General features: G+C 43.7%; 1 protein-coding gene across 1 annotated transcript in view; it reads left to right on the top strand.

The window, feature by feature from the left end:
• The window catches only part of osbpl10b (oxysterol binding protein-like 10b), a 98,114-nt gene that overhangs the window by 10,752 nt on the left and 66,627 nt on the right, over positions 1 to 20,735 (top strand). Inside the window, exons 2-3 of the mRNA XM_036538362.1 lie at positions 6,346 to 6,521; positions 11,650 to 11,729. Coding sequence (XP_036394255.1) covers positions 6,346 to 6,521; positions 11,650 to 11,729 — 256 coding nt within the window. The remainder of the gene's footprint in view (positions 1 to 6,345; positions 6,522 to 11,649; positions 11,730 to 20,735) is intronic.

Below are 20,735 nucleotides of genomic sequence, written 5' to 3' on the forward strand. Positions count from 1 at the left end.
ACCCAATTAGGACACGTCTTCTTCATTCATGAAACATTTACATCAGCTCAATTCTATGCTAGTCCTCACTACAGAATGTGGGTCAGTGCCATTGCTCCACACGTCTTCTCACATTTGGTGTGTACTCCTGCAGGGGGTTGGGCTTAGCAATCACTCATAGCTTTTACATTGTAAGAACCTTTGAAAGCAGAATTTTGCAAGTATGCAGCTTTATAACCCTGCATAAGACAGCTGGTGCACTGAAAAGGTTCATGTTCCCAAATGCAAAGGTTCAGAGAGTGGGGATTATGGCTGAATCTCATGTTGCTATGAGCCTCCAGCTTGTGCACTCCATGAGAAATGAAAAGGCAGTAAATAGCATTTATGCCATGCACAGCCTGCTCCCTGACCACATTAATAATTGTGGCAGGGCCCACAGTTCGATTAATCTTTAACACTCGGGCCTTGTCTTCAGCACCTGCCTGCTGGACTTTGTCTGTCATATCTGTTGTGTGTCAGCAGAGCCAGGTGGAACACATTGTCTCTTGCAGGCTGCCAGCTTTCTCTTCTGCTCTTCTTTCTCTGAATGCATATTCCTTCTCTTGTACCTGTTTTTCCTCTCTCTGTCTGCCTCTTGCACCCCCCTTTCCCCCACCTCCACCATTGTGTCTCTGCACTTATTTATCTCTATGCACATCTCTTTCTCTGTCTCTATGTACTGTCTCTGTCTCTGTCTCTTTTCCTCTGTGTGCGGCATGGTTATCCCTGCCAGCGGTCTGCTCTGCATGTGACAGAAAATGTGCTGATGCATGTTTCCTCTGATGGAGACGGCCTTAATGACATTAGGAAGCGTCTCTCTGCTTTTTTGTGTGTTCAGGCTAATGGATGTACCTCTGAAAGCACCTTCTCTTCTGAAACAATGTCTCTCTGAAAATAGAGCGTACCTCTTGTCCTTGTGTAAATTTGTTAGTATGGATGGCTGTCATGCACAGGAGCATAAGCTCTGAAGCAAAACAGTTGAAGCATTACCAATATATTTGTTTTCATCAGCAGATATTTCAGTGGAGAAAATCTGTACTAGTCTCAATAGCAGAATGAAACTTTCCTGTCTGGAATTGAGAATGGTAATCTTCAGGTGAATAATCCAGTGCCCTCACTACTAATCCATTCTTGAAAATGTTTTTCTTTTTTTAGATTGAGGTTGCTCAGAGGAACTCTGGCATTATAGTTTTTACATTCCCAAGATTTTTTGTGTACAGTAGTTTTTTGCGGTTTTGTCTGGTTTTGATGTGTGTAAATGATGTGATATATAACGTGAGAATTGTTGTGTGACAATACATAGTGCATGTACTTGGCTGGAACTCCAGTTATAAAACCATCACAAAGTGATTATTTCATTTTGAATTCAATATACAAACTGTTTTAGTTAAAAAGAAGGTGCATGCATTTTGAGTTTTCCATCAAAGTAAGAGGTGAGTGAGTGTAACAATTATGAAGGCTTTGATAAGTAGGCTAATGTAATTAATATAAAATAATTAGTGAAGAGATTGTGCTAAAGTGTAAGTCCTTATGAAAGCCATGTTTACATACAGGACCAGTATACAATCGCTGATTTGTTTGCACAAACAACACTGTCCTTCAAGTCTGCTTCAACACTAAGGAACGATGGCTATACGTGTCAGCACCCCCTCGCTCCATTCCGGTTACTTCTTCCAGCAGAGTCTCTTTCAGTCCAGTCAGAAGTACATTAGACTCTGCCAGAGATGGAAGCACAATTCTCATGAATGCGATTTTAATGATTCATCAAAACCGTTTCCTCACTTTGCTTCTGCTCTTCCTCTCCACATCTGCTGAGCATGTGATAATAGCTTGCTTTAAGATGTTAATGATATTTAATTATTTAAGGCTGTTTAAAAAAAAAAGAGAAATGTTAGGATTAATGAGGAGATGGGCATGTTTGACCTGTTTATTCTGTCAGTGGGAAGAGCTGAGGTGATGGCAGGGGTTATGCGACGTCAGTGATGTGATTTCAGTGTTAAGGTCTCCATTCCCAGGTGGGACTCAGCTGCTGTACTCTTGAGCAAGAAGCTTTCCCTTGAGGGTTAATGTAAGGCTTTGAAATGCAACCCATCCTTGAAAAGAATGTCAGCTATGGGGGAAAATGGCACTTCATAAATAATAAGACTAGTTATGAAAGCTGTGTTTTGAGTCCCCTTGTGATGTTAGAGATGCATCGGGTAAGATAAACAGTCCTGTTTCTGATAAATAGTCCTCACAGGATGTCTGTATGACACCTGAGACCTACTGCAGCTGGTTGTGTGTGTGTGTGTGTGTGTGTGTGTGTTTATGTATCTGTCTGTCTGTACCTCTGTGTTTGCATGGATATATGTCTGTCTGTTTGTGTGTGTGTGTGTGAGAGAGAGAGAGACAGAGACAGAGAGGGAGTGCAAAGAGACATCAGTGAACGTGTGTGTGTGTGTCATCATTATGTTTGTGACCCTGTTTTTACCATTTCCGTATTTGTTGTTGCTTTCCTCTGCTGGATCCCAGTCTGTGTACTGTTGCTATGTAGAGGATTCTTGTTCACAGTGACTGCAAGTGACAGGAAATTCAAAACCTTTGCAGACCTGGCCACTCTCACAGAGTTCCCAGTGGTGACTTAGGCTCATATCCTGAAGAAGAGTGAGTTATTGTTTGATTCCAGGAACACTTTCACACCCTACAGTTCATTTGAAATCACATTCAGGTGAAATGGTCCCACATTTCTGAAGACAAAACATGAATTTTCATCTTTGTTGGGATTGTTCAATTACAGTTTAATGAAGTGATTAGTGCATTTCCTATCCTAATGGCAGGACGCTTACAGGTGACAGAGTAGAGCGTGTCCTGATGGAGATGGAATAACATCACCTGGATACTTCACACAAGCACACTGTGTGTCCTGAAGTCCAGCACGCAGTCAGAAGAGGTTGCTTTTTTGTCTTTGTGGTTCTTCTTTGTGTAGTGTGTGACTGCTGTGCACCTAAGTATATACTGATCTCACAGATTCCATCTCATGCCTTCACCCTGCAGTATGTATGCTGAGTGCGTACCATTGGGGGTGGGGGGGGTCGGGGGGGGGGGGGGGGGTTGGGGGGTCAGATGCGGGGCATCTCGTGTGATGAACTGGAAGTGGGTCATTAATAATCCCTGGTGTATGGGTTGGGGGGGGGGGTGCTCCTAAGCCCCCACACCTGGTATGGGGCTGGTCAGGATATCATGCAGAATCTTGCTGGAATAAGTGCAAGGGTAGGACAGCAATGCACCATTACATCACATCTGACCTGAGGTGAAATATATGACTGAAAATGTCATACAGGAAGGGGTTTAAACCCTAAATCACAGGGGAAACTCACTAGGTTTCAGGCCTCTGGTCAGCAGTGGGCAGTGATTTGTATGATACTGGCAAGGTTCTTGGTTCAGCTTCCAACCGGACACTGCAGTAGTAACTTTCTGCACAGCAGCTTTACCTATATTAGTCCAACTGTTCAAATGGGTTACAGCACATCTGGAAGTGTAAACACTGAGAGTCCCAGATAAGCGGATCTGCTCAGCAAATCGATAATGTTATGTAATCCTGCTGTTAGAAGTGGTCAGGCCCTGATTAGGCCCGGCTCTGCTGTAGGCACTCTGAGCTTTGGGTCAGAGATTGTGCTGGGAACAGGTGAGTGCCTGAGGAAAGAGGTAGGGCCAGAGCCTGTGCATTCAGCACACAGCATCCTCCAGCCCTCTCCTCTCTTTCAACTCTCCAGAGAGGATTGGGCCTGTTTTGGGTGGGGGTCTCTTCCCCATTGTCTTGTCCGAGGAAGAGGGAGGTTGGCACCTGGCACTTGTAACCCATAGAGGACTGAGTTCTATCAGAAGGTGCTGAGTACATCTGAGATGAGTTTCCCTCTGTGCCTGTTCCTAGCAGAAAGGTGTTGGAGGAAGAGGTCTTAGTGAATAGCTTTTGACACGACTACTGTGACATGATCACAGCAACCGTGTCTGTGTGCTGCCACGGTTTCTCCTGTTGAGATGCAAGCTTTCTCTATCTCATGGAAAGTGGATTTCTGTGAGCTGTGAATTCTGAGCTCTGCATTATGGATATCAGATGAACCTCAGTCTGTGTGCTGTGGTTTGCCTGGTATCTTTGTGAAGAGATCAGAGTACAAATATTTTTGTGCAGTGCCAGTCTTTCACTGATCGATTGCCAAGGATCTCTCCTCAAACCACTGAAAATGATAGCAGCTGTTCCTACAACATGTTGAGTCACCATGGTGATAGTGAATTCACAGTAATAAACAATGTTGTGCCACTCAGGCCTGCAGCACAAGGGTTGAGCTTTGAGGGCTTAGGTCAACTACTGGATCTTCTGTCTCTACGTTTTAATGACCTGGCAGTGCAACAGCTTTACATGTGAGTGGGGGTTCAGGTGCCACTTTCCCATTCCTAACAGAATCTCTGAATGTTACTGCAGTATTAAGGAGTATATTGGGGTATAAAAAGGTACAAGATGCAAGTGAGCTTGCTCTTCTCAAAGCTGGAGTGAAGTTATAACCTGGCCTATGCTTAATCACTGGCTGAAAGTTTTTCCAGATTACCCATTAATCTCATTCCTCTTGTAATTGTCTTGATTGTGGGTGTGTTTAAATCATTACAGGGAGTTACTGTAGGCTAGTTTGACACACACTTCTACTGGAGAGAGGACTGTCTGTTTTAGTTAGTGTCATCACCACACTGAAAGAAAGAGAGAGGGAGACAGAAAGACAGAGACAAAATGCACTTTATTCTACAATATAAAAAATACCAAGGAAATACAAAGAATCCAAGGAATAAATATTGTACTGAACATGCGTGCATATAGACATATTTGTGTGCATGTTGCAGCAACAGTACATTCTTGAGGTAATGTTGCAGGCAGTATGTCTTCTACATGCTGTGTGCTAATGCATTGTGTGTTAACATGCTCACAAAAAAAATCCCACTCAGTTGGAAGGACCTTGCTGCAGACAGGTTCAGAGGCTCTGTGGGAGCGTGCAGCCAGCAAAGCTGATTCCACCGCTTGTCTGTGGGGGAGTATTGATCAGGCGCTGTTCTGCTCAGAGGATTCAAAGAAAACCCTGTCAATAAACACAGCATGGTCCCTGCTATCCAGCGCGGCAAAGGTTCGGCCTGCTTCCAGAACAGCAACTCCGTTGTTATGAGGACTCTCTGCTGTCTCTCCACTCCCTCCGCCAGTTTCTGTGATACTGTGTTAAAAACACCTTTGCGTCATGGCCTCCTCATCTGTCCTCACTCAGTGTGATGTAAAGAGCTGTGCTTGAGAAGGCTGCAGGCTTGATTCCTGGATGTGACTTCTCCATTGCAGCCTTTAACATGGTATTTATCTGGGGATAACTGCAGTAAAAATAGTGTCTGCCAAGCAGATATATAAAATAAATATCACTCTCCAGATTGGGTCCATTGATGCACACAATGACACACAATCATACTTGTGGAAACAGGCCCTGAGATCTGCTCATCTGCTACAATGAATAATGTGGAATTCCCTGTGAATGACTCTACCAGCTGACTGCTGGCTCTGGGTAGACAGAGACCTCGGATATTGTTCCTGGATCAGATAACACAACTGTGATGATTACGTCCCAATTATGTTTGTTCACGAAACAGAAACTGATCCAGGGTCAGTCTGCAGGAGCATTACAGCAGCAGGAGAGTGAAGGATATGAACAGCCCCCCTGAAACCTTAGTTTTGAAGAGCATTTTTATGGTCTAGGAGCAAGTAGAGGATCATGCCACATCTAATCACACATTTTTTTCCCATTTTTATTGCATTGCCAGACAGCTGTTGGAAACAATCAGAAGTCTGACCCACCCAATTAATTACAAATTATATACCAGAAAATGATTGCAGTCTGAGAATCTAATAGCAGGCAGTTGATTTGTCTTAATACCTCTTTTGCTGTCTCTCTTGCTGTTTCTCATGTGGGCATGGTGGGTGGGTAGATGCTGCTTCTGTCAGGAGGAATTTAAAGCCAACATGCTACTTAGCTGCTGTAAAACTCTCTATGTCCAGTTTATACATCTAACTGTGCAGATATATAAATGCATATTTGTCGCTTATTCCTTCATGTGGCACCATTGATAAGTAGATATGTGTTTTGTTTCTGTGGATCCTCTGTGGATTCCCCATAGAGAAGCCTCTACCATTGGTTCTGTGAGCCAACTGGAGGGGGTCCTGATGATGGGGTTCTAACAGTGCCTTTCTCTGTCTCTCTCCCCCCTCACTGCCCTTTTCCATTCCTGTGCTCTCTGTCCCGTCTCTCTCTACTTTCCTCCCTGCAGGTACTTTGTTCTCGATCCAGACCTGGGGCAGCTGCAGTACTTTGTCAACGAGCACAGTAAGGGTCAGAAGCCACGGGGGTCATTGCCTCTAATAGGGGCGTCAGTAGCCCAGAGTGATGAGGCACCCCACATGTTCACCGTCTACTCGGCAAGCGGAGAGCTCTACAAGCTGCGGGGTACAGTAGGAGATCCTCCCCATGGTCACTGTTTCCTCCCAAATGGCTGACACTGTCTAAAGCCACTGTTCCCTCCCACACAGATCTCACTGCCTACACCACCGTTCCCTCCTACACAGATCCCACTGCCAACACCACTGTTCCCTCCTACACAGATCCCGCTACAGACACCACTGTTCCCTCCCACACAGATCCCACTGCCTACACCACCGTTCCCTCCCACACAGATCCCACTGCCGACACCACTGTTCCCTCCCACACAGATCCCTCTGCCTACAGTCACTGTTCCCTCCCACACACTGTCCATTTTCTACAGCTCCCTGCATATTTCTCTTGCCTGGTGAAATGTAATTCTTACACATAATTTCATCATATCATCTACAAAAATTCAAAATGTTTCTGTCATGTTTGTGGTAATTTTACCTGACCAGACCCGATTTCATTTGTGTTTTTGTCCCACTCCAAGCTACTGGTTGCCGGTTCTGACCATGCAGCCACCCCCCGCCCCCACATTGTGATTCACTCTGATAGTAGCTGTGTGTATGTGGTAGGATTGAGGGGTACAGGGGATTGTGGGAAATTTCCGGTGCAAGCGGTAAGAGCATTTGATGACTTCTGGGTCACAGTTCAAATGTTACTGGCTGAGTCTAGTCGACAGGCATGAAACCAATTTTCTCCTTGTCAGTCAGCTGTTTTTTTGAGGGGGGCTGGACAGGCAGCAATGATGTTATCCTGCCCTCTGGGTTGTCATGGGTCATTCCCTAAGGGGCAGAGGCAAATAATTCCCTCTAAATCTGGAGATGACGTTGTGAGCTGTGTGTCAAAATGGCTGCAAACTATAGCTCTGTGGAGCTTAACTCACGGGACATAATCAGTGAGCAAATCAGTCTGCTTGTCCAAATGGACCTCTGTAGGTGGCCTCTATAGAGCACCTGCAAGGCTATGCCAGCGAGGGTTAATCGGATGTGGAATGATATTAAGAAGTTACTGTCCTCGTTTTGAGCTCTGGCCTGGCGGGGTTGTCATGGAAACTCCACTTGCCATACCTAAAGTCAAGGTTTAGCGATAAAACCTTTCCAGTTCAGAAAGTCTTAGATGAAAAACACAGCCACATGTGCTATTCTTTTACTTGTCATTTATTTCTCAATGTGCTTTTTTTGACACGTCATTCTGTGGCTGGGTACAGTAGGTGAAGATTCCATCCCAGAATTTATTTTCCATCTGAGACAACATGTGACAGTCTGAGCACTTCTCTTTTTATTGCTGGCCATAAAGGGTTTTGGTGAATGAAAGTGATTAAAAATATCCATTAGCTGTCCTTAATTTTTTGGTTCTGATTATAAGACATTTGGAGACCTGAGGATACTTATTTGAGTTGAACGTGTCCCAGGGCTGCCTGCTTATGAATGTTGATGAATATCTTTACCGGGACCTTTTGAACATGAAATATAACTCTTTAGCGCAGCCAGGAAGTAATGCAGAGTTCCATTTCTCAGTTCAGAGAATGAATTGGCATTAATTTCATTATAGCATTTAATGACTGACAGTGTTTGAATAGAAACCCAGTGAGAAGTGTTTGGCACCTCTCCGTTTGGATAAGGGCAATATGAGGCTGAAAGATTGAGCCTGTTTGTTTTGGCCTTCAGCCTTTTGGCATAATTAAAGAATCATTATGTGCTTTTGGATTAGGGAAAAAAAGGTTTTAATGATGAAACATCAACTGATTCAAAAGCTGGAAAAGATTAACCTTTGAGGTGACCAGCTGAGGATCAGAAATACTACACTGAAGGATTTGTATGGGACGCTGATGCTTGATTAATCCCATATTGATTGGAGCTGCCAGGTGCTGTCAGTCACTCACGCAAAAGAATTAATCCAAAAACTTTGCTCTCTATACAAAAACATAGTGATTTTCTTAAGTCAGTGATAAACACATGATAGCCCCACTCAGTTTGTGGTCTGTGAAACTCCCCAGCAGATTTTCTCCTTCATACCTGTTGTGTCCTAAAGGATGTTAAGTTTTAGCAACAATCTGACAGTGTCATTCCACTCATCCCTCTCAAAGTTTCATACTTTGTGTGGTTTCTTCCTTTTTTCAATTTTAATAAGCAAAGTGGTATTTAAATTTATGTGATGTTTACTGAAATTTGCATGCTTGATAATTTTCCAAAACAATCAAAAATAGTTGCAGGAGAATTATCTGATAAAGGTATCTCCTTTGCCTCCATTATTTGTAGCTCAGCAGCTGCCTCTGAGAATCACTGAGGATGATTCTCAAAATAGCTCACATGTGAAAATGAGCTTTTGCAAGCGTCTATGCAGATTACATTTGCTCCCTCTCAGTAATTGCAGGCAACCTCTGCAAAGCCAGTATTAAATGCGACCAAAACTTAAATTGCGCTCCACATGTAGTCTGAGGGCTGCTTTATTTAAACACAAAACCCCACAGAGCCCCTCTCGGAATGCTGGGAAAAGCGAAGGAAATGTTTTGTGTGTTCAGCAGGTGATGGATGCTGGAGGGCCTTTCATCAGCATAAATATGCCATATATAGGGAGCAATTTGCTAGCTGATCCATTTAGGAGAGTGTTCCCTCCATTTACACAGCATAATGTTGTTGGGGAGAGATTATTAAAACAATTAATTAAAAAGAATGATTAATTATAATGATAATACTGTTATGGTTGTTTATTATTAAAAATTATAATTAATATCAATACTGCTTTGTGTTGTTAAGATACTATCTGAAGGTATTACGCTGAATTCTTGTGGATTCATTTGGACTGAACAGAGAGGAGGCAGATAAAGGTGATGTATTCAGCTGGTGTTTTTTGTGGAGAATGGGTGTTAAAGAAGTTTAGATTGATAGACAACATTGGATGAGTGGGACACAGAAGCATTGATTGGGCTCTTAAAATATTTCAGGATCTGAAAGAAAAAGGTTGGTTTTCCTTGGCAGAAATGTCACGTATGAGGGACTTAGAAACTATCAGCTGTAGCCATATCCCCTTTGTTGTGTCAGATCCTGAATGGTGTAGGCTTTGTTAAAAAAAAGACCATTGCAGTAATGTTACATGTGTGCAGTCACACAAACACACAGTCATACACCTTACCTCAGAAACACTGCACATGTTGCTGTGGTGATTGTATGCTTTGTCTTCTGAGTATTGTTGCAAAAGCGCATAGGCTGTATGTTTGAACCATTAAAAACCACCGCCTAGTTAAAAGTTAAAACCTACAGGCAGAAGTTGTTCCAGAACAATTATCTTATCAGAGAAGTACAGAGCAGTCAGTGCAGGGAAGCAAAGGGAAGAAAACACAGCTTCAGCTTCAGAGCTGTCAAGAAGCTGACACTCGTTGTGCACTCTTGCTGTTGGTCACATGTTACCATCATCTGGTAGTCAGTCTCGAGCACATCGATATTCCTCATTTTCTGCTTTTGCAGACAGAACTTGAAGGTTGGTGAGGTGAGCGTCACCATATGTTGGACTTTTATTTTGTACACATGTTTTTTGAAGAACAATTTCAATTCGTCTCTCACTGCCTTTCTTGGACTTACATTACATTACATTACATTACATTCATTTAGCAGCCGCTCTTATGCAGAGCGACCTCCAGCACAAGAGAACAGAAGTGTTAAATGGGCAAGATGTATTTGTCTGTGCGTGTGTGTATTTATATACATATTTATGCATGCGTTTCCATGTATATGTACGTACACTGTGTTTTCATACATGCTACAAATTCTAATTTTCAGCCTCCTGGTAGATGATGGTAGATTCTGAGAAACAGACAAGAAAGCGAGAGAGCTGGGATTCTGAAGTGCGTCACACTTTCCATTGTTTGTTTTGGGATAGCAGGCACCCACTCTGGCCGTGTAAAGTCAATGCCAGTGTTCTCTCACAGAGAGGGTCATGATTGTGTTGACTTTAAGAGGTTGAGTCAAGGAGGCAGATGAGGGAATTTCACAAAGGCAGTTGCCTAAAAAGCTACAGGGTGCTGGTTTGCTGGGTTGTTATGAATTGCATGATGAATTCTTGAAGGGCTTATGTCTAAATCAGACCATCCATAGCAACAACACAGTAATGCATACAGCACTGGAACCTTGTAGATGGCAGATGGAAGGAATTAAGGAGCTGAATATTTTGACATAATTTAGGAGATCTGGGGTGCCGTCAACCCTCAAGGCTTCCTTCCTGCAGCATCTCAATCAGTTTACCTCAGCAATGTCAGTCAGTGTAGTAGCAGTTTTGAGGGAAAAATGGAGTATGGAAATAAATAAGTCCTAGTGCTGCCTTACTTCCTGACATGACAACTTCCCGTTGCCATAATGAAGATTCTCTACTGCAATGATGGCCTCATGTTGCTGGTGACTTCTTGTTATTGCTATGATGGTGATGTCATTTTCTTCCCACGATGGCTTACATTCCTGCCTTGTGTCCCTTCATTCCCTGCCTCCTGTTGTGATGGTGATTACTTCCTGGAAAGGGATGTGCTTGGTTGGTACTTGATGGGAGATGGGAGTTTTCTGGGAAAAAAAACAGGTTGCTGCTAGAAGGTTGGGTTGTTGTTTTACAGTTTTACCTCTTGACCTAGTGCCCCTGTGCAGTGATGGGGATACTATGCTGTAGGGGATAACATTGTCCTGTCTGAATTCCTAATCAGTATCTTTTAATCTGGCCATCTAATAATCCTCTAGTTTAGTTGGCTAATTAATTCCCTTAATCTCCACCTTCAATAATGTGTAGTGACTGTTTTGGCACACAGTGACTGCTGTGCATTACCCAGCAGGGTACTACACATTAGTGGTGGTAAAGGTTAGTCACCCCACTTCACTGTGAGGTTCTTTGAGTACCTTGAAAGGTGCCATATAAATGTAATCTGTTACGGCCTCCCAAACAGCTCAGTGGCTAAGGCACTCATCATGAATGCAAACTGGCTGTGTTCCACTGGAGGTAGAAGTGGGGATGTCATCAGAGGTTTTATTCTTACTGCTCCTAGGCACCCTGCAGTGAGGGGGGAAAAGGGGTAAAAATGCAGAAAAACTGTATATGTATTAAAAAATGTAATCCATTATGATGATGACTGTTGACGTGATGGTGACCTCCTCTTGTGTTCTTCTCTTGGCAGCGGCTGATGCCAGGGAGCAGCAGTTCTGGATGAGCCAGCTCCAGGCATGTGTCCGACGCCACTCAGACAGCAGTGCCAAGGTACATCCCTTCATCACTTGCACTGTAACCGTGACTACAGACACTTCCTGTCAGGACACATTAAGCAACGACTCTGAGTGTCTCTTTAAGTGGAACAAATCATGGTCTTTAACTTAGGGTCAGGGGAATGGGGATGGGTGTGTGGTTATGGATTAGGTTTATGGTGGTTGGTGGATTAGATTTCCACAGTGACTGACCGTATGCTTTTCTGGTGGCGACTCCTGTATTTTTAATGACACTGGGCTCTTTGCAAGGCAGAAGCTGTAGTGCTAAAGGACAGGCAGTAATGTGTACTCTGTCCTGCTATATGGTGAAAATACATTACACAATGCTTCCTTACTGCTGTGAAACTACTGATGAATGGTGCTACTTTAAAGCTATTTCAGCTGTGATTTTCCAAAGACAAATTTGGCAACAAGATCCCTTACAAAGACAAAAGAAGGATGAGGTGCCCTCTGGCTTATGGGAATGATGTCATGCCGGGGACAAATATAGGCTCTGATGTCACATATTATCATGGGCTATAACAAAAAGGTCTTGGGGGAGATTTGCATGATAGCAATGCATATATAGGAAGAATGTTAGTCGCTTAACTGGAGAGGTGGGTCTTTTAACCTTCTTCTAACATGGGGAGATCTTGGTCAGTCCAGACAGTTCGTCATATTCACTGTGGATTTTCATGCTGTGAGGTTCACTTTATCCAGTGAAAGCCCAAAAGCTCATAACTTAGATCAAGGGGGATTGAAAAACATGACACTTGGATTCTCTCAGAATCCTGGCTGATAAAGCCTCAGTGTGCCATTCCAATGTGTTTGTGCCTGCTTGTAGACTATGAAATAAGATGAAAACACATCTTTGTCCATGGTTTTTCTTTGTCTCAGGTCTCATAGTTATGGTGTGCTGTACATTTAGGAAAGCTACATAACTGAGTAGAATAAACTGGGAGTGTTACTTTGGTTGGAGTGTGTGTCGGGGGGGGGGGGGGGGGGCACTGTTCAACAGGTGTTGCAGGCCCTTCTAATGCTGTAAATCTCCAAGTAAAGGGAAGTTGAATAGCTTGTCTGTTGTCTGAAAACATTAGTGTGCTAAATTGGTTTTGGTTCTCGGGCACAACTGAACCTCCCTGACATAAGGATTGGCCATACTTGAGCATGTAAGCAGGACTGGACTGGCTCATGCACAATAAGGGTTGAACCATATCTTGATTTCCAAGAGTAGGCTTATGAAACTTGGGATCCCTGCACAGTCCCAGTTTAGGTGTGGAATGTACATAAGCCAGAGAGGCCAGAGTTGGTGAACTCCGGATTAAACCCGAACTTCCTGTAACACAGCAGATACTCTAAACGCTAGGCCCCTGAACAGGTAATAAGCAGTCATAAGACAGATATCAAGACTCCTGAGAGATAAATCTGAGAAATAAGTGAGTGGGTATTTGCTTGAAAGGCGTTTCAGCAGTGCAGGTGTGATGCCATTGTATTTGCAGCTGTTCCATATCCAAGCAGAGGCCTAATAGAATTTTTCACACCGACAGCAACACTTTCAGATTGACTCCTACTAAAGATACCGTGTGCATGAGTCCCCTTATCTCTCCTGTCACCTCTCACCCATCCCATCGTACTTCCTCATTACACACACACACACGCGCACACACACACACACACACACACACACACACGTACACATGCACGCCAGCACATGCACGCTCATGCACACACATACAGGTCACATTCACACAGACCCACACATACACAGATAAACTCACATACACAGCTCCACATATATGAAGACACACACACACACACACACACACACACACACAGACATACACACACTTCACAGTCTGTTTGCTTCCCCTCTGGGGTTGTGAGTCAGACTGCCGGTGTGAATCACCTTATAGACAGTTGTAGTGATTGATTTTAATGGGGAAACCAGGAACTGCTTTGTAGGCTCTAGCAGCCTCTGATTACTCCCTCTGTTCTACCCAAATGTCTCTCTGTACATGTGCACACATGTGTAAATGTATGTTTATGTGTACCATGTGTATATATGTGTCCAACTGTGTGGCGGTGAGGTGTGAATGCATGCTCTTTCTGTGTCCCTCTCTCTTCCTCTGGTTCTCCTCTGATTCACTGAATCCCTCCCTCACCTCTCACCTCTCATGGGTGTTTATTGGGCAGTCTCAGAGGGGCTTTCATGCTGTCCTCCATCACCAAAAGGAAACAGTCACTGGACCCTCTATTAGTAAGCCTGCTTCCTCTCTGTCTTTCTCTCTCTCTCTTTACTCGCTCTCTATTTGCCTGTCCGACATGCTCCACTTCCTTCATATCTGATCCCACAGGACAGCCTGCAACATCCCCACCTCGTCTTGTGAAATAGAAACTCTTTTGGTCTGTAAGATTTATTTATCAAGCTATTTCCTGCCAAGAGTCCAGTGTTTGTGGCTCTGTACATCATTTCCTGAGTGCCAGGTTTTTCTCAGAAAACATGAATGGCAGGGGGGTTGGGAGGTGGAGAGGAATATTGTCTGTGGTCAGCAGTCAGGAATGGTGTTGTGAATAAACAGTCTGTGTGAGCAAGTGACAGGAACCAGAGCTTTGTCCTGCGTTCACTGACTCTTGCACATTTTAAACTTGTCCAGTGGTAATGGCTGTGCAGCCAACCCTATATGGGGCTGACAGCATTGGCTGTGGATCGTTGGCTCCCTGTTGGAATCATCCTTGCTGCAGACAGCCGTTTTTCCCTTTTGAGACTGTCAGAGTCCTGATGTTGAATGTTAGTTCACTTTTCAGGGATTGTTGATACCCAGGGTGCATTGCTGTAGTGTTGCTCTGTATGTGGGTGTCTTGTGCACTTGTTTTTGTTTGTTTCACTCACCTCACTCAGTCAGGCGATTGTCCTTGGATTCCCTTTATTTTTCCACTGACGGGTGTGATGGCTTCTGAAGATAATGGCAGCTTGCAAAGTGTTGCTCCGCTTAACAGGGAATGTCAGTCATGAAATGAGCCTGTCTTTGATTGTTTATTCAAGTTAAATTGAGGCAAGTACAGTTCGTCCTTCAATATTATAGTAGAACTTTGGCTATAATGGATTTTTGCCCTGGATTCCAGTCACAGTTCTGTAAAAACCTGGCGACGACTTTGCTGGAAATCTGCATGATTGATATATACTTTGCAGCAGGTTACAGCTCTGTGAGCAAAGGCTGAGAGCCTGCTGAATGGCTAGGCTGATCTGTATTGGTCTGCAACAGTTGTGTGGAACAGTGGCATCCATGTGTCTCCGGTTAAGAAAATTGGAGGAGTGTGAGATGTTTTCATGTATGGAAGGGAGTAGTTCCCTATCACAAAGAGGTTGTGTCTTTCTCTTTTACAAGCAGTTCGTCCTACCATCACTTGTACACACACATACCTGTAGACGCTTTGACATACCTACATGTACCCTGACATACCTATATAAACATGTGTCTGTGGTCCTTGCACATACTTTTACACAGCATTCCATACCCATGTAGGCAAAAGCTTATCTGCATGCACTCATGCACCCCCTGTGCAACCTACATACTTGTATGCTATTGTAGACCTTCGCATATGTGTACATGCATGTGTTAACACTAGTACACATCCATTCGTACTTTGGCATGCCTTTTTAAAGAATAGGAGCAACAGGACAGTCACCTGTGCAGCAGAAAAAACACTGAAGACTGAAGAAAAAAAGACCTTTCACCTGCAAATGCACACATCTATTACAATATACACATGCACGCACACTCAGACGTACACACAAACATCAATAATATAACAACTGAAACAATGCAAAACGGTAGGAAATGGTTTGCGGATTTCAGAGGCACAGACACACTTGCTGAGTGTCACCAGAAATTTGCACAGAATGCACTGACCCCCTTACCATGTGATGTTATGCATTTAAATAGTAGGCGGGGCAGAGGCCTGAATAACAGGAAGCCATACAACAGTGACCGATCCATTTCAGTCCATTAGAAGGATCAGCGTGAGGGCAGTGGGAGGCAAAAATAGTTTAACAACACCTCAGCCACCCACAAGGGAGTAATACTGTATAAGTAAGTCAATACAGAGTGTGTGTGCGAGTGCGTGTGTGTGTGTGTATGAGCACTCAACCATCAGACAAGGCTGCAAATTCATCTCTGGCTGTTGTTTTAAGGAAGATGTGTGGCAATGCAGGTGACAGCTGTCTCCGCCTGGTTGTTTTTTACATTCTGTCTCTGTTTTAATGGCCTTTCAGAGATGCAGGCTCTCTCATACAAAATAATCATCAAAAAATATTCAGCAGCCGGAGGTGATCTCGCCAGTAGATATTAGATTTGGGCTATGTTTACTTTATTTGGTTGTGGTTATATATTTTTAATTATTTAGTCTCTCAGCATGTCAGACTTGTTTTTGTTTTTTGTCTTCTGCCAGGAACTTGAAGGCTTCCTGACAGTTGTATATTTTATCTTTTCCAAGATGACTTGCATAGCTTGCCTACTGTGGGAACCATTTATACAGCTGGATTTTTACAGAAACAATACAGGTTAAGTGCCTTATTCAAGAACAACAGTAGTGCTGCATCTGAGAATTAAACCTATTCCATATTGGTTGCAGGCATGTTTTTTTTGGTGATGTTTAGCCTTCTCCCTAATACTTGTGGATCATAGTTTTTCTGTGGTCACTTCAGGTTCTATCAGATGGGCATGTGTGTAAGGAGATAAGAGGGTTTGTATTTGCAATATGTGTGCCTGCTTCTGAGTGTGTTGCAGTGGGATTACCTGATTGTAGCCTCCTGGTCTTCCCAGCCTGAGAAGGGATGTCTGTTTCCCATACTGCCCTGAATGTGTCTGCGTGGCCACAGATTCAGATTTCAGAACCTTGCCTCCCCAACCTGCAGCAGGGACTGATGTCCAAATGATGTCCAATCTGGAGCACAGGGGTCAGTGCTGAACTCCAACCAATCATAGCCAACCTCTGATTTATTATTTTAAAATGCCACTGCTGTTAGGCTGAAAGGACACGCAGCTAAGCACATGAGAGCGGAGCGCCATAATGGCACCGAAAGGGCAACATCATTAACGGTGCAGATTGTCAAAATGCATTCGCTGAGATCTGCTGGCAGCTCAGTGCAGGGCTGGGTCCTGTTGAGAGGGTGTAGCAGGCCTCTGGGGACAGCCAAAGCCCTTATTCTTTTGCAGAAGTTAAATTGGGTCTTAACTCTCAGATCCAGTCTGGGTTTTTGGCCACACAAGTCAGGCAGTGTTGCAGATTACTGACGGATTCATTGATAGGACATTGTGCTTGTATGCTGTAGTACATTTCTTTACCACAATTGCACCTGAGTGGGCTTTATTGTGTTTGTGACGTGTTGTGATGCGAGGTTAATTTGCACAGCCGTGTTTGGGTTTTAGATGTTACATTACACTACATTACATGCATTTAGCACGCTCTTATCCAGAGCAACTTCCAGGACAAGAGAACAGACATGTATCAATCCAGGTTAAATGAGCAACAGTTTCAGACCAGGCTAACAACACTGACAGACCAGCAAGTGTGAGTATAACACCATTCAAGCCCTGCTGTAGATAAGCTCTGTATACTAGTCCTTGAATATGCTTTGCTTGGTTATTGACATTGAGGAGGTGAGCTGGGTGGTGGTGTTCGTGTCCTTCAGGCACCAGATCTTGATTTAGCCAAGGGCATCAGCAATGCAATGAATAGTAATGTACATTATTAGACACGCAAGCCTCTTCAAGCGTAAAAGTCTTCACAGCCATTTCACTGGCATTATGCACTCAGCGCTTTGCCAGCGGGTAATGTTTTAGCGACGTTGCTGTGACGTTGTTGTAGTGTTGTGAGAACCTAATGTGTTACGTGGAAAGCCTCATTGTTCGTAGTGGAGGTTTCACTGAGTCTCGCACTGTCATCTCTCGCCCTCAGGTGCCCCTGATCTTGCTCAGCCAAAATAGAGTGATGCCTTTTTATGGAAAAGTCACTAAAAATACATTTTCCATGAGCGAGCGAAAAAGCGTGAGAATGAGCAGATTAAGAAGCACTTCGTTAAAGTGTGTGGCACTAATTGCCCAGCCGGGCCCTGTGGGGACAAACCCGATGTCTCTGCTGGAGTCTCCCTTTTCTTGCCTCTGTCTCCTGCTGCATGCTGAGCGGCTGTCTGCACCTGAGGCCACTTCCAGGATCCATATAGGGATAACAGAGTTTTAAAAAAAGACTGCTTAATTCAACACTTCATATGGACCCAGAAGCCAGTAACCTTTTAACTGAAAATTTCTGATCCCCTCTCCTATCATTAGAGCCTTATGACACCAAGGGATGAGCTCAGGAAAGACTCCTTTCAACCAACTGGTCTTGAGGCTGACAGTACTAACACCAGCTAACATAAAGCAGCCTCAGGACAGCAGGGTGACAACAAATACAATTTAAATAAATCCAACATAACTGTCAGGCCCCTCTGAGAATTATAACACAAAGCAAACATACTCATTAGCAGGGCAAAAATACAAAATTGGCATGGTATCTGGTCCTAAAAAGAGAGTGCAGCATAACATACTAACTATGGTGAAAACTTAAGTAAACATTCACAGATTGTGTAGGCGCAGACACAGATTGTGCAGATCAACTGACTACTGAGACTTGAAAATACCAGGAGACATGGCTGCCCAAACAAGACAGGCTGTGCTCACTCTGTCATTTTTAAGAGGTGGAGACAGCTACATTTCCTGACCAAATGTGAAAAATACAGGGTGGAAGGGACATTAAAACGGAGGAAATCTGCTCTGAATCTGATAACCTCTCAGAGATGCAGTTGCTGCCGCTCTTCTTGAGAGAGAAGAGGGAATGTGGGGCTTTGGTGATGCAGTACCTTGCTACTTGCCACAATATGAGAGATAATGAGTTTTACAAAGATAAGTGAAGTTCATTTATGGTCCAAGGTGAAATGTAAATATTTGATTAATCTTTTCATTTATGTGTCATTTAGGCAGGTATTTCTGCTTTGGCAACATAAATTTATGCATACAGTGTTAATAAACCAGTTGAATGGAATTGAACAGAGTGATTGATAGAGATAGACAGGGAGGTAGAAAGGGTGAGATTGAGAATGTGGAATATTGAAAGCATGGGAAAGATGAGATAGTGTGATAGACTAATATACAGAGTGACGGTGAAAAGGAGGCAGGGATAGTGGCCCAGCAAGAGAGTCAAAGCATGAGCCTTAGAGAGGAAGAGAGAGAGAGAGAGAGAGTGACAGGGGAAGGAGGTAGAGAGAGAGGTTATTGCACAGAGGCTGCTGTGCTGTGTGATAATAAATCACCCTGATTATCGGGAGCTCCATCTAGCGCAGTCCAGAGACAAAGACCATAATACACGTTTATGCTCGCTCCGTCTGAGCTGCTGCTCTCCTTCCTGATTCTGCTGCAAGGGGCCAAGCTCCCCTGTGCCCCTCAAGAGCTTGTGTGGCTGACTCACCCTGTTTCATCACACAGTGTATGCATAGACCAGTAGCTTGGAAAATTGTTTTTTCAGAGGTGACGGCTTACTCTGGAGTGCATATTCATGTGCAGTTATGAAACTCAGTTTCATGTTCAAACCCAATGTGAGAATATCATATGCAAAGGCAATGATGATGTCAACAAGATGTTTTTGGGGTTGGTTCAGTGTCAGGGACTTCCCACCACCGTCGCACTCTCTGACAGTAGTTAAAGCCGGCATTTTTATTATTGTATATGAGCATGTGCAGGAGGTGTTTTTGGAATATGCATTATAATTGCATAAGAAAAAAGAATATCAGAATAGGATAGTATGACGGTGACTCTAGAGACCTCAGTGCTGGCCAGCTATTCTGTGCTCTTTGCTGCTAACTTATCTGAAAGGGAGGGGAGGGGGGAGGAATTGATTCTTCTCCTAGAACACTGAAATAACATTGAATAATCACACATTACTATCAGTTCCTACTAAAACAACTAAATCAAATATGAACCTTCCTGCTGCTCCAGTTGCGTACAGGCTCTATGCTTCTTGGCAGGAGGAGTTACAGCTCTATGAGACTGCCTACTGGCAATAAGAGCAATAGCAGGCCAGAGTATGGCCTACTGGATGGCTTAATGCCACCCTTGTTCTATCCTCAGCTTTGTGATATTTTTTTCTGTCTGTTATGTAGGGAGTGGATGGGGCCCGTGGTTCTGCCAGTGTTGGCAGAATTTCAAAGTACCAAATAGACTGCTAAAGCAGTTTTCACATAGGAGCAAGGTGTCTCGTTTAATTAAAAAGCAAGGGATGTAGACAGTCCAAGCAATTCTCCTATGTGTGCAGTTTGGGAATCTGTAGCTGTTGTCTTGGAAACATACTTGTGTACTTGCCATTAGATATTATCTCTGCAAAAGGGAGATGCCCACAAAACTCCACAAAATAGAGTGGAATTTGGTTGTTGGTTGGAGCTGATGCAGAGGCCTGGGCTATTTCACCACAGCAATCGCTATTTCCTGTACTGTTCATAGTCTCATTGTCTGGCTGCACTGCCCATATCTGCTAGTGTCTGCTTACCTGTGGTCACTGTATGTCACTCTGCATGTTTGTGTAATGTTTCAGCAGAATAACATAATAGGCTTGTAACCACAGAATTCAGGACCCAGTTGAGACCTGCCATTTTACTCTAGATTAAGGTATTTACCATCAGTTGCTTTGTTAAATATCCTGTATAAGTCGATAATATAAATGGGAGGTTTGCAACAGTGTTGAAAGTTGCCTTGATTGAGAGATTGGGATAATCTTGCTCCAGCTCACTCTCCCGCTCCCACTGTGTCACTCCCGCTCATGGAGCGAGCACCTGGATTTACCAGGAGTCAGAGAGTCCAGCCTATGCTCCCCTTGTCTTAACATAAACACTGCATTCATTTGTCGTGTGAAACTGGATTTTATATCTTCCTTGGCAGTGTGTGGGAGGCTGTGGGAAAACAGTCTGATAATCTCATTGTTTATTGGCAGCCCA

This window comes from Megalops cyprinoides, chromosome 10, assembly GCF_013368585.1.
Source record: "Megalops cyprinoides isolate fMegCyp1 chromosome 10, fMegCyp1.pri, whole genome shotgun sequence".
NCBI lineage: Eukaryota > Metazoa > Chordata > Actinopteri > Elopiformes > Megalopidae > Megalops > Megalops cyprinoides.